The 16,165-nt window shown below is 42.0% G+C and overlaps 1 protein-coding gene across 1 annotated transcript; it reads right to left on the reverse strand.

The window, feature by feature from the left end:
• Positions 1-14,523: 14,523 nt before the first annotated feature.
• Positions 14,524-15,692, reverse strand: LOC143041346 (uncharacterized). Its single transcript, XM_076213168.1, has 2 exons — positions 15,540-15,692; positions 14,524-15,438 (listed from the first exon to the last, which is right to left on the reverse strand). Exons 1-2 carry the CDS (start codon positions 15,558-15,560, stop codon positions 14,887-14,889), a joined length of 573 nt encoding a protein of 190 aa, XP_076069283.1. The 5' UTR covers positions 15,561-15,692; the 3' UTR covers positions 14,524-14,886.
• Positions 15,693-16,165: the final 473 nt, after the last annotated feature.

Genomic DNA, 16,165 nt, shown 5'->3' on the forward strand with positions numbered 1-16,165 from the left:
TAAAAACAGTCTAGATAAAATGAGATATGAAGACGGGGCACACGACCATAGCTCCCCTTCCCGTAAAATACAACTAGGTTAATACACACTGACACACACACACACACGCACACACACACACACACACACACACACACACACACACACACACACACACACACACACACACACACACACACACACACACACACACACACACGTACATATACGCACTCACACACACACACACGCGCGCTCACACACACGCGAGCTCACACACACGCACACACACACTCACACACACACACACACACACACACACACACACACACACACACACACACACACACACACACACACACACACACACACACACACACACACACGCACACACACACACACACACTCACACACACACACACACACACACACACACACACACACACACACACACACACACACACACACACACACACACACACACACACACACACACACACACACACACACACACACACACACACACACACACAAACACACACACTCACTCACACACACACACACACACACACACACACACACACACACATACACACACACACACACACACACACACACAGACACATACACACAGACACATACACACACACTCGCGCGCACACACACACACACACACACACACATACATACACACACACACACACACACACACACACACACACACACACACACACACACACACACACACACACACACACACACACACACACATTGACACACACACGTGTACAATGGAGGGGAGGGGCTGCTTACTCTGCTTCTTTCGAAGAATCTCAATACTTCTTACTCGAAGGTCTAGAATACAATGTATCTGGATTCTGGATTCCAAGGAAAGACCACCTCGCTTGCGCGGGATCGGGTTTTGTGGGAGGGGAAGAATGTCTGTAGGAAAATGAAAAGATAGTAGCGTATAAAAGAGGTCTATTGCCACCGGGCGAATTGCGAGCCATTATGGGTTTATTTGTGGTCGTGGCTCGGGAGAAATGGATCGGGAGCTTGAAGGGCAGCGCTTGACGCCGGGGTTAGGATTAGGATCACCAACTAAATTTTAGAAAATGGTATTTGGCGTATTAGTAGAGAAAGGTGGAAAAACGGAAAAATCTTTAGTGGGAGGTAAACTGAAATGAGAAGATGTAGTAGAAGAGAATTTTTTTAAATTCATGTGTGTGTGTGTGTCCTCTTTCTAAAGCCACTTATGAGGCAGGTGCGGGAACAGTAGCAACGTCCCTGCATCTGATGGTCGGGGGAGGCGAGTGCGGCTGTTTGGAACGTGGTGCCCAGGCCACACACATACACGTGTACAACGGTGTGTGTGTGTCTGCTTCTTTCGAAGAATCTCAATACTTCTCACGCGAAAACAGGTCCTTATGTGGGTCTAGATGCACCTCCTCCTCCTCCTCCCCTTCGCGCCTGGACAGATCCCCTACGTTATCTTTTCACTCAACAACTGCGCAGTGAACTAACATAGCAAGACGCGGTGTCTTCATCTGTAACGTATTCTGTAAATGCGCACAGCATCTCTGTACATGACGGTAAATTAAAATCATTGTAGACCTACCGAGTAACGTAGGCATCATAATATCGATAATATTTTTTTTGAAACAGTAAGATACTGAATCCATTGTTTGTTTAACACCTCGTAGCATTATCTTTCTTATAAAATAAAGTAAATAAAACCAACAAACCAGAGATTTTTTCGCTGGCAGACGATGAGACAGATAATATGTCTTGCCCGAATATAGACCTATCCACGAATAGCATTTTATTTCCCTGTTCAATGTAAATTAAAACCCAGTGTCCCATCACATTGTGCATGTAACTAGAGAGAATATTTACGATAATCATTTGTTGGTGGAGTTCCATCTGAATGGCATTAGAAATCTTAATCAACTCGTCCGCGAAATATACCACTCTAAAACGCGTTTTTTTTTTCATACGAAGGTATCTGAGAGGCGGCGTTTATTAGTTCCAATGCGTTCATGCCCACGACTTGCGAATGACTACCCCCTCACATCACATTTAACCCTTCTATTAGCGTTTATTGTCATTATTCCAATCGTGTCCCCGTATAATAAAACTATTCTGTTCCTATCAACAGGTGATGCAAATTCCAAATTTATTCTGAAATCCCAATTTTTCTCTTGCGGTAGTGAATCCTGAATGTTTTCTGATTGGAAATTAAAGGCCATAATTGCAAGTGATCAGTCTACAGGTCCAGTGATCTTAACGTGGTGTAGTATAAATGAGCATATTTATGTGGAAACTTGCTAGAAATCTTATATACCGTGTGCCCGTTAACTGTAATTGACACCTTACTCAAATGACCGTGTTGATAACGCACGCCATTCCTTTTGTAATCCCTGACCAGGCGTTTAAATCTGTTATCGTGATATATAGCAACTCGGAAATTACCTCACTCCAGGGTAGGTCCATCATAATAGCCGTTTGATTGGCGCCCAAGACGTAAGATTTATAAATGGTTTTATTATATACGTTGTTAATGTCACTATTATCGATTGTTAAAGATTTGTTAAGTGCCTGAAACCTTTAACTGTTTGATCGGTGTTGATGACAAATTGATTTGAAGCTAGCTCTAGACCAGGGGTTCCCAAGCTTATATATATATATATATATATATATATATATATATATATATATATATATATATATATATATATATACATATATATATATATATATGTACATATATAAATATATATATACATATATGTATACATATTACTTATTATATCCCAAGTATTTATGTTTTTTCTACACTGACAGCTTTATTGAGAATTTTGGTCATATGGTGGTATTTAAGTAAAAGAGAGACAAAACATTATTATTATTATTATCATTATTATTTTTTTTTCTTTTACAAAAAAGGTAGCTAATCATAAATTAAATGATCAGATTTGGCAATTACAAAATAGTGTTACTATTTAACACTTCACTTTCTACAACATTGTTGATCATTTTTGGTCATATGGTGGTACTTAAGTAAAAAACGGAAAACATTTAAATTTTGTTTAAGAATGTACCTAATCATAAATGAAATTCTCAGATTTGGCAATTACAAAATGGTGTTAGTATTTAACACTTCGCACTTTACAACATTATTGAAAATTTTTGGTTATATGGTGGAACTAGTAAATAAAAATTAGTATTTTGTACACCCATTCCCTGGCGATACCTTAGCGACCCCACCGAGCCCATGACCCAAATAATGACCATTCCGACCCCATTTGTGGTCCCGACCCCTGATTTGGGAACCGCTGCTCTAGACTCACTCTCAGAGACACGGAATCCAGTACAAATTGATCGAGTGATGTTAAATCTAAGAGCGGTGATATCAGATGCACTACATTATCCTGGCACGATTTTATTATATATATATATTTTTTTTGAGAGAGAGAGAGTATTGGCATCAGTAAAATACTTGGCATTATATTCTTTAACAATTCCCGAACCCTTATAATCCAAGTCATAGAAAGAGTTTCTACCGATAGTTTTAATCTGTGATTGTTTTTATGTAATACTTTGCTTTATAGATTGTAATTGTCGGGCGTTGCAGAACTTCTCTATTTGACAGTTGATGTTGGATTGCAGTGCGACGTATATCAAAATTGGAAGCGTGTAATACACCAGCTCTATGGATTAGACTGCGTGTACTACTGGAGTCTGTCCGAATATTCCTATCATTTTTTTTTTTTTTAAGTACTCTGGCGTTCAGTTTGATATATGCGCTACAATCATGAACTGTATTATGCTCCTAAAACGGAACCTGCGTGGTGTGTGTGTGTGTGTGTGGGGTCTTATCGCTACCTGATGTACCTATATTTCAACTCGCTGTATAGCTATTGCATGTCAGGATATCTCCCGCGTGGGGATATTCGCAAACTTGATCCTCATGAGCAGGAGGAATTTCTTGACAAGGCTTTGCTCCAACACTCTTGCAATGGCGACAGTACTGGTTTCTGGCTACATTGTGACATAAAGAAGGTTAGAGATGAGGCTCCTATCGCTACGGACGATCTGCCCCTAGTCCTCTCGCACATGAATATAAGCAGCGAAATGTTATCGTCCTATTCCAAGCAAGTTTTGTCCGCGTAACAACACTAAATTAGTGGCATCTCACCTTGGTGAAAGAGACTATTTTATCTCTTTAAAGCTTTTTTGCAGTTGTTCATGAAACTTGGATTGGAGGTTGAAACAGTGCACAGTGTTTACAGTTTCAGTCAGTCCAAATATCTCGAACCTTTCAATCGAATTGATATCTCCGAGCGTCACAAAACACTGGTGAGTAATACGATCTATGGCCGATGGCTGCTTGATGTTACTAGATACGGTGTGGATCATCATTATGTAAGCAATGTTCTCAGATTCCGACGACAGAGTGATAGATATCTGGAACAAACTGAATGAGGAGACAGTAAGTGGAAAAACTGTACAAGAATTTAAGATCAAACTGGATGCTGAAAGATACAAAAGCGGTCACTACGAGCATAGCTCTCTTCCTGTAAAATACAACTAGGTAAACACACACACACACGGTACAGCTGCGCTTCGGGTCGTTACTCTGACTCCCGTGGGCGGGGAGTTGGGTGTGTGTGTGTGTGTGTAAGGTCATAGCATTACCCATAGATCGGACCTACGAGCTCTGAGCTCTCTTCCAGGAGGGAAATGCTGTCGATCACGAGTCCAACACGTGATCCAAAAGACCAAGTGAATACACACACACACACACACACACACACACACACACACACACACACACAAAATTGGAGTGTGCATGTCTTTGTAAGGTCACAGCATTACCTTTAGATCGGACAATATATGAACTTTGGGATCTCACCTGCGATGATAACAGCTGTCGATCACGAGACCCACACGTGATCCAGGACTATGGTAAAACATACACTTACGACAGATCTCTTAAGGGTATAGACCAAGTTAGAACCGTACATGAATTTGAGGCTAGGTATGATAAATCGAGAGTTGGGGATTACAAGTTATTTGGAAATTCGTTAACAAATGTGGATAGTGAAAAAAATCTCGGCGTAATTATCAGTAACGACCTCAAATCATCGAAGCAGTGTATTTCAGCCTCTGAGAAAGCAAATAAGATTCTGGGATTGATTGCGCGATCTTTTGATTTCAAAAGTCCATCACTCATTAACAAGCTATATAAATCGTTAGTTCGTCCACATTTGGAATATGCTGTTTCCGTATGGTCACCGAATCTCATTAAAGACATTGACAGACTGGAAAAAGTACAACGGCGAGCCACAAAACTGATTCCAAATATCAAAAATAAATCATATGAAAATCGACTTAAGCACATGAATCTGTTTTCCCTAAAAAAGCGTAGACTCAGAGGTGACTTGATACAGGTCTTTAAGATTTTAAAGGGAATTGACAACATCAAAAGTGACCAAATTTTCACATTGAATGAGAATCAGACAAGAAACAATGGTCTCAAACTGTCCGGAAATAGATTCAATTTGGAAGTAGGTAGAAACAACTTTGCCAACCGTGTAGTTAATGAATGGAATAAACTTCCTGCACAGGTAGTGCAATGTAGTTCAGTTCGAAGCTTTAAGAATCATTTAGATAAATACCTAAGTAAGATGCTGTAATGATTATAATTTATGTTATATTATTTGTTTTTGTTTTGTTATAATTTGTCTGTCTGATTTTCATTTATTATTAGTTATATGTCAATTTATAATCATTTACTATTTACCTGTTTGTTATTCAACTATACCTATGCATTTATTTATGTATTTTATTTGTTATTTTTACATTATTATAGTTTTAATTTATTATTATTATTATTTTTTTTTTTTTTTTTTTTTTTTTTTTGCATTCGACCTAGATATGGATCAAAAGGTCTCCTGTCGGCATGCTCCGCCTTTGTAATCCTTTGTAATCCTTTCTTGTATACTACTCGTACAATTAAGTAAACACGCGCACACACCACGAGCATCGCTCCCCTTCCCGTAAGATACAACTAGGTAAATACACACACAAACGCGAACACACAAGCAAACAGGTACACAGACATGTTATAAGCAACAGACTCGCTGGGTAAAGCAGTCATTAATGAAAGGCCTTCAGACACAACCGCGCAGCTTTTACCTGACTATGCGGTCCCGCCACTGTTTCCGCGCGGTCCAAATCGCTGGTGTGAACGGGGCCTAACTTCCATTTGTGCTCGCAATTGCTACATAAGTTTACTACCGATGAGAAAGAAGTAGACTTCATATTAGGAGATGATAGTAAGAGTGTTAACAATGTTACGGACATAGATAAAGTCAATATAGGTAGTGACCATAGAATGGTACGTTGCACAACTAAATTCAGTTTTAAAGCGGAGAGAAATAAACTAGTTTTAAAAAAGAAAATAAGCCTTGCGAAGGTTAAGGATAATAAGAAAGAATTTTAGCTAGAAATTAAAACTAGATTAGAAGCTCTAAGAATTATCGAGGACACCGTCGGAGGTATGAATTTGAAATTAATGAATATCATTAGGGAATTGGCAGAGAAAGTATGAATTACAAAAAATACTAGTGAAAACAAATACTCCAAAGCTACAAATGACCTAATTAAAATAAGAGGGACTATGCAGATTGAAAGCATGAGTCATAGAAGAAAGAGTTGCACACACACACACACACACGCACGCACGCACACACACACACACACACACACACGCACGCACGCACACACACACACACACACACACACACACACACACACACACGACTCCTGGCTAGGTTGGTAGAGTTCCCGGCTGCCACTATTTAGGTCCGGGTTCGAATCCCGCCCAGGGCTAATTATATATCAGTATCGCTGCGCTGCGAGTCGTTACTCCAACTCTCGTGGGCGGGGAGTTGTGTGTGTGTGTGCGTGTAGGGTCACAGTAACCCATAGATCGGTCATATGAGCTATGAGCTCTCTTCCAGGAGTGAAATAGCTGTCGATTACAAGTCCAACACGTGATCCAAGACCATGGTGAATCACACACACACATATACACACACACACAACCTCGCGGCGCAGTGGTTAGCGTTCTCGCCTGGTACTACGGCGGTCCGGGTTCGAATCCCGCCCAGGGCTGAAATAATTTCAGTATCGCTGCGCAGCGGGCTGTTACTCCAACTCTCGTGGGCGGGGAGTTGGGTGTGTGTGTGTGTGCGTGTAAGGTCACAGTATTACCTATAGATCGGTCATATGAGCTCTGAGCTCTCATCCGCGAGGTTAATAACTGTCGATCGCGAGTCCAACCCGTGATCCAAGACCATGGTGAATCACACATACACACGCATGCACACGCACATGCACACACGTTATGCACACAAGATTTGATAGCTATTTACAGAATCATGAAAGGCATAGAAATTACTGATAGAGAGAATCTGATAAAATGGGATGACAGAAATACAAGAGGACATGGAAAGAAAATAAAAAAAGACAGCTATAAAAGAGACCTGAAAAAGAACAGCTTTCCTCAGAGTAATAGACAGTTGGAACAAGTTACTGTAGATGAGAAAGTGGTGTGTGCAAAAACAATACATGAATTTAAAAATAGTTTAGATAAAATGAGATACGAAAACGGGACACCACGAGCATAGCTCCCCTTCCCGTAAAATACAACTAGGTAAATACAACTAGGTAAATACACACACACACATATTATCGAACACTAGACAGAAGACATTTGGTAATTGAAGGGCTAACTCAGTGATATATTATCATTGTTTCTTTATATAGTTGAGATGCTTCACATCACAAAGCGACTCTTGAAGTTGTATCTTCTCTATTAGAGCATGGGTAACTTCAATATTCCACTCCATCACGGCGAATAGTGTAGATACCAAGCAAATTGCGAGAAGAGTTTTCGCGCGTAAGACAAATTAGCAATGTTTACATACAGCAGTATTCAAACGACTGTTTCGTTATTGCCACAGTATACCGGTACATTCCACAAATTTTATTTTCTATTTCAAGATCATCTTATTACTGAATTACATTTCTTATTACTGAGTTACATTTTCTTATTACTGAATTACATTTCTTATTACTGAATTACATCTCTTATTACTGAATAAGTTGTATGTATATATATATATATATATATATATATATATATATATATGTATATATATATATATATATATTAGTATGTCGCAAATATGAACATTATTAATATATCTTCAGCTTCTTTCTCTCTGATCTCTTCCGAGGTGTGGACTACAACGGTATTGCGTTGGGCGTCTCTAGGCTTGAATTCCAACCCAAATCCTTTAGTGTTGAATGAAATCCATCCCTAGGCTCGGAATCCATCCCATCCGTTGACCAGTGTAACCGTAACTTAAGATTTCGTATATCCCTATAATTTCACACTCGGTGCATTATGGGGAAATTTATTCAAGGGCTATTGCTCTTCTTTCAGAATTCCATGTACTTACCACACAATTACAACTAATCAATACTAAGCACTTGGAAGGAACTATACACCATCGTATAGATACGGGCGATTCCGCCCCAATTTCAATTAAGGCAAGACCACTGACAGGTTAAGGGTTATGCTACAATATTACTATATTTAGAAATCAAAAGGATCACAAATGTGTCAACCACGGCGAGCACAAGTCAGATGACCAGATACTGCAGCCCACACAACATTCCATTATCAACTGATACATGCATATGAGAAATTAAGGGTGAGGGGTCCTCTCCTTGAGCCTAAGGAGGTGGAGGTTTGCTATGTCCGCCAGGGCCCGATCCCCTAGTAGCTTAGTCAGGGGACGGTGGTCTGTGACAACGACGAGGTTGGCGCACCCGAGGAAGAATAGCTTCGCTTTCTGCAGGCACCACGCAATGGCGAGGGCCCCCAACCCTCCACCGCAGCGTAGCCTGACTGTCTCTTCTTTAGGTGGGTGAAAATAAAGAGCTGAAGACCTCTTGATAGTCTATCAACTCTTAATTACAGCAGCAGACCTTTCTGGTCTACTTTCCACCTAATGACTGCCAGCTCTCCCCTGCTCTCTATTTTCGTGTGGCAAAATGCTGACAGGGGATTCTTGAGGAGTTGGCAATGTCACAAATAATTTACATTTTATTCTGGTGATACAAGTTTTGGGCATTAGCAATGTTGCGATGTAGTTTTTCATAGGTGTTGTTGCAATATGTGGGGTCATAGGTAATGGTTTCACCGACTCGGCGGGGGTAAGATGGCGTCTGCCGCACAGCGCAAGACGCCAATCCCCTTTGCAGTAGAAGGGCGTGTCGGCGGATGAGCACCCGCAGTATCGCTGAAGGAGAACAAACCCGATGCTCTCCTTGCTCCAGTCGGTGATAGTGGCCGTGGGGCGGGATTTATCGTAGTATACCAGGCCGCCCCTAGCAAGCTGGCAGATGATGTCCTGGACCTGGTGGAACTTGGTACCGAGATGCTCGTCCCAGTAGATGTGCTTGTCATATGGCTTCTTCAGGAGCTCCTGGAATGCGTTCACAATGGAAGCTGTAGCGAGAAATGGTGCCAGTCGATTTACGAATCTGTACCAAGCCCTGATGTCGATGATGGTGGGCTAGGGCGGCATAGGGAAGATTCTGATGGCTGCCAGCCGATCCTCCGTGGGTTTGTACTCCTCCCAGCCGAGCCTGAACAACAGCAATATTGACCCTCTCCCTCTTGGGGAGAGGGTCAATATTGCCGTTGTAATGTAATATAACTGTGTATTTACCTAAGCGCATCTTTCCGCGCAGCAAGGCACCATGCGCCAATACGTCAGTGCCAGATATATATTAGCATGTTTACCTGTTCACATATTCTATCCGTATCCAGCCTTATATTTTCCTGTAACATCTTAGCATGTAGATGGTCTATATATGTATCCATGCCAATAATATAATTCTGTATATATTATATGTCCTACATAGATGGGTTAGACGTGACATCTCTGTGCCCGGGCAAAGATGCCCTTGGGCCTACGACATAGGGTCAGTAGGTTGCTTGTGCTAGAGCTGTTTGAGTCACTATACAGGTGTCGATCATAAACCGACTTAATTATACCACAATACCACGTAACCCCACGTTTCATTTACTCTTATAACCGCGCAGGATCTTATGGTGACACACACCATAGTTCACATTTGTTGAGGAGAGACTAGCAAAACTTGAGCTACAGACATTAGAGCAAAGAAGAGAGAGAAGATTTGTTAGCTATTTATAGAATCATGAAAGGTATAGAAATTATTGATAGAGAGGACCTAATAAAATGGGATAGTAGAGATACAAGAGGACACAGAAAGAAAATAAAGAAAGACAATTGTAGAAGAGACCTGAAAAAGAACAGCTTTCCCCACAGGGTAAGAGACGTTTGGAACAAGTTAGATGAAAATGTGGTGTGTGCAAAAACGATACACGAATTTAAAAACGGTCTAGATAAAACGAGATATGAAGACGGGACACCACGAGCATAGCTCCCCTTCCCGTAAAATACAACTAGGTAAATATACACGTTTCATGGTTGTCACAACAGAGAAGGTAAGACTTAGAAGTACAAATTTTATGCAGTACATAAAGTCAGTACACAAGAAGATCAAGAACTCACTAAGCTGAAGAGAGACACAAGGATTGCCAGTATAAGTAGGAAGGATTTTGTGTCCTGAGAAAAAAAAAAAAAAAAAAAAAAAAAAAAAAATATATATATATATATATATATATATATATATATATATATTATATATATATATATATATATATATATATATATATATATATCACTTCCTTGAAGGTGTATTTATTGTAAGATTAAATATATATCCGTGGTTTAGATTTTTGAGAAATCTGCTTATAGTTTGTCTAGTTCCCCTGTGACAGTCGATTTTTTTTTACTCCTAAAATAATAGAATGTCATAAAATTTGGTCAGTGGTGTTTTTATTCCTTCCCTTTATTCATCTATCTATATACCAATATATATTTCCCCCTTATAATGGAGGTAGCCAAATCAAAGGCATCTACTCCCATCTATTCCACTCCCCTCCACCACCCTTTACTCACCCTTCATGTTTGCTCCTCTTGGATGATAGGTCATCCCTGTGTTCCGCCCACTATCCTGAGTCAGAAGCGACCTAGCAATTTAGTCATGCCCCTTAACCCCTTCCATACGGTGCCGCATACGTAGGCGTCATGAGGAGCAAGTGGATACGCGAGGCTGCCATATCGGCGTCTTGATTATTAATAGGCCATGTAATATAAAAAGCCTGGGACAAATATTTTGAAAATGTCTTTATTTGAGCATGTTTATTTATTAAGCAAAATTAATCTAAAAATGCTGCTATTTAATGTTTAGGCTGCCATATGATAATGATTGATTTTCCAAATTAAGTAATTAATTGTTCAGAAAGCAGAGCACACACTTAGGAATCACAAAAAAACATGTATGAATTAAAAAAATGTATGTAAATTTTATTGTTAATTCTGTTTCTATCTTGCATAGACTGTTAAATTTTCTTTTAAGCTAAACGATAACTGGGATTAATACTGATGTTATGTCACTAAAAGCTCCTAATTCTGACAAGTTTAACGTGCCAATACACCTTTTTTGTGTTTATAAATTACAAATAAATTGTGTAGGACATTAAATCTTAGCTATCTAGATCATCAATAATCCTTCCATTTGTAATCTACACAAATGCCATATAAACTTTACTTTAACTATTTTACTAATTCGTACGTACCTACCTGCCCCTCAAAATGGTCGCAGTGTTAATATGTCACCGCTTGGAATACTATTTATACTTCATCACTACAGACGATCCAATGTTCTGAAGATTTTATGTTCTGCAGCTCATGTTGCAAGTCTAATTTCAACTCGGTTAACCATTGTATCCAAAGCTCATTGAATTAAGCTGAAAATGCTAGTTTTATAACATTATACGAGTATTATGCTAAATGCAGAATTTTATGTGGAATTATGTTAAATTTAACACAATTATGGTAAACCTGGTCATCTTGAAATCAACTGGCTCATATCCCACTTCTCAATGTTACATTCAACGTATGCAACACTTCGATTACTAGCATGCACACGCGCACGTACAATTTGCTACAAGATGTGGTTTCAATGACGAGACTAACGTCTCCCTAGGGATTTCCATTGTTCGGTGACCAACCTCACCGACCTTTCCGACTACGCCCGTTTGACGAAGAATAGATTCTCGGCGTCTCAGGTCAAGTCCCTAACTTGAACAATAGCCGCAGCTGCATCTCGGGTCAATACCTGCACATTATCAGCTATCTCAACCGACGCGACCAAGCCTTGTTAAGCTTTACTATGATATAGCAACTGTACATATGTAGATAATATGTGTCCGGCAATCCTCCGAGCCTTCCTGGGGGCTTGCCGTGTATGTTGTAGTTAGATCTGAACTAGAAGTAAAGCTAAGAACTCCGCCCGAGTTTTCTTCACCACCAATTCCAAATGTAGAGTACCACAACCTACATCAATATATCTGACCACAGAAATACATACATACATACATATATCAAGGCTTTTTTCCCCCTTACAAGGGAGGTAGCCAAAAGGGAAAGGCATAAAATAATTTCCACCCATTCCATCCCTGAATACACTCCACACCCCTCCACCCTCCCTCTCATCTGAGCACCTCCTGGATGACGGGTCATCCCTGCACCTTGTCCACTGCCCTGGATTAGAAGCAGTGTCGCAAGACACGGCACATCCACAGCAAGGCCGCTTCATTAAATCGGTGACCCCCCCTCTCCGTCCCTCCAATGCATAAAAGGAGAGAACGGGGAGAAATCCCTTCGGGCTGCGTCAAATTTTACTCACACACACTACCTCACCCCCCACCCATTCCACCTCATGCAATCACAACATCATCCATATACAACCATTCTCCATTCACCCCTGTCTTCTGTCCTCTCCCTTCCTTCCTCAACAGACATTCCCCTCTTGCTCAGCACCTCCTTCACCCCATCCATCCACCTCATCCTAGGACGTCCCCTCATGTTCACTCCCTCCACATCTGCCTTCCATACCTCTTTTACTAGTCTTTCTTCACTCATTCTTTCCATGTGTCCAAACCATCCTAATATTCTTTCATCAACCCTATCTCCCAGCTCCTTTTCCACCCCTGTTCTCCTCCTCACCTCCTCATTTCTCACTCTATCTAGCCTAGTAACCCCCATCATACTTCTCAGACACCTCATCTCAAACACATTCAAACTCCTTCTCTCTTCTTCTCTTATGTTCCATGTTTCTGCCCCATACAGTGCTGTTGGCACAATCACTCCTTCATACAGTCTCCTCTTAGCATCCATTCCCAAATGTCTATTCCTCATTACACTCTTTAATCCACCAAGGCATTTACTCGCTTCTCTCAATCTACATTTTACCTCCACTTTCACTCCACCTTTCCCTGCCACATTTGCACCCAAGTATCTAAAACTATCCACTTCCTCCAGTCGCTCTCCCTTAATGCTCACTTCCAGTCTACTGCCATTTTCACCCCTTGTACATCTCATCACCTTGTGCATCTCATCACCACAGAAATACATCATATACCAACGGCTTTCCCCTCTCCCATACAAGAGAGGTAGCCCCCCCCCCTATAAAAGACATAAAATCCACTCCCATTCACCCCCTCCCTCCCTCTTATCTTGTCTCCTGGATGACGGGTCATCCCTGCATCACGCCCACTGCCTTGGGTCAGATGCAATGTAGCAAGACACAACACATCCATAGTAAGTCAGTTTCATTTAATCGGCGACTCACCACGTTCCGTCCCCTCATGCAGAAAAAGAGAAGACGAGAAGAAATCCCCTCGGGCTGCGTCAAAATATCATTCATACATACCTCCTCACCCCCACCCACTCCCTTCCATGCATCACAGTATCATCCATACACAACCATTATTCAATTACCCCTATTTTCTGAATTCTCTTTTCCTTCCTCAACAGTTATTCTCCTCTCTCCCAGCGCCCCTGAACCACAGAAAAAGTAACTCCGCCCTATTGCACCGTTGTTTACATATGACGTCATAGCCCGACTACTTTTGATATTTACAATTACAGGCCTTGTGCATATTTTTCGTGTTAGTGCTTTGCACAGGCCAAACACGTGTGCCTTCTACTTGAGTTCGTAAGTGTAATAAAAATAGTAGTGAGGTGTGGTAAACGAGTGGGTATCTTTGAATATGTTTGCTAGTTTCACAGCTCCAATTCTTATATGTATCATCGCCTAGCTCTTATCATTCTGGGTAATAATTACAATTTAAACAAAGTAATGTCGTAACACATTCGTAAAATTCAACAAGAACCCACTGTGTTGGATAAGAAATGAAATAAATGTCAAATGATATCCATATACTTCGATCACGGACTGTGATCCTCTTCAGTGGAATACAGAGTAGTGGAGCATTTTTTTTTTTTTTTTTTTTTTTTTTTTACATTTATTGATTTACAAGAAGTACATCTTGTTTGGGTCTCTACCCATACTCCTAGAAGGCATACAAGTATGCCTTTTACAATAAGTTACATGTACATGTGTTTAAATATGACAATATTTGTAGCGCTGTACGGTCCTGGTCTCCACGATCTAGCCGACGTGGTTAGTGTCCTATGAGTCCGTCGCGTCCCATCCGGTCCAGCCGACGTAGTTCCTGCACCCGTCGCGTCCCATCCGGTCCAGTCTAAGGCATCATGCGCAGTTACCTAGGTGAAGAAAAGAAAGCATTAGTCCTTGGCTTAAGTTGAAATGTGTCATAAGTCAAAAAATCAGCAAGAGAGTACAGTCGAACAGAACCCATCCGTATCATCTGGGGGGCGGCACTTGAAGGAGGCGTCCCAGCTGATACGAGTTAAGTGACATCGTCAGTCGACGGATGAGTCCCCCAGCCGAGGTCCTGGGGTCCGCACGTAGGAATCTGGTCGCTGGGCAAAGGGCCACATAATGATCTAGCCCGTTTGCACCGGCCTCTCCACAGTGGATGCAGGCCTCCGGCTGTCCCGTCACCTCCGAGAAGCATCGATACCCGAGACGGAGTCGATGAAGGGTGACTTCCTCTATCCTGGAGAGACGGACTCCAGGGGTCAGTCGCTCATACGCTGTGGCAACTTGATACCAGCGTGCTGACGGCCTCTGGGCTGTTAGGTTCCTATGGCTTTGTAGCTCCCTCTTGGCCATCGTTCTCGTTGCAATGGCCAAGATCTCAGTTCGGCTCGGGAGGACACCGATTCCGCCTTCCATGTCCCCTGTGGCCGCTCTTCTGGCCACCCTGTCTGCCGCTTCATTTCCCTGGATGCCGATGTGTCCCGGCACCCAGTTGAGGACGACTGATCTCCCTTGCTGACGGAGGGCCTTGAGCTGAAACAACAGTGAGGTCATTAGTTTTTTCTGGTCATTATGATAAATTTTAGATATTAATTGCAACAGAGCTAAACTATCTGTGTGCACAACTACATTACGTTGGTGGGTGTTGAGAGCATGGGTCAATGCTAGACCCACTGCAACACCCTCTGCTTGCGTCGAGCAGCGAGTGCCCAACACCCTTACTCCCTGTTGCTCGTCCTTCGTGACAAACGCTGCACCTGCCACGTTGTGTACGGGATCCACGGAGCCGTCTGTGAAATAGACGACGCAATTTTCCTGGACGACAGATCTCATTGTGGCCTCCGCATCCGCCCGCAGGCGCGGCAGTGGCGTACCGCGTCGTGACGCCATCACACTGATTCTGGCCGGTGGATTCTCCCAGGGGGGAGACTGCACATAACCTTCCACCGGCACATCCCTCCTCTTCTGAAGGATAAGGTCATGCAGGTGAAGGTCCCTTATGCGGTGTGCAACCCTCGCTGACCACCTCTTCTGCGGGAAGAGATCCGGATCTTGCTGGAGGGCGCTGATTAGCCTTCGCCGCAGGAACGAGTCATGTTCTCTCTGAATGACTCTTATGGCGAAGGCTACCACCAATCCTGAGATCCTCGCACTGATAGGCACCAGTCCCGCCTCTTGCTGCATATTGGCGACCAGAGTCCAGCGCGGCGCGCCCAATATTACGCGCAGCGCCTGGTTCTGTACTGTCTCCAAGTCAGCC

This window comes from Oratosquilla oratoria, chromosome 30 (assembly GCF_046742065.1).
Source record: "Oratosquilla oratoria isolate Oo_2021 chromosome 30, ASM4674206v1, whole genome shotgun sequence".
Classification (NCBI taxonomy): Eukaryota; Metazoa; Arthropoda; class Malacostraca; order Stomatopoda; family Squillidae; genus Oratosquilla; species Oratosquilla oratoria.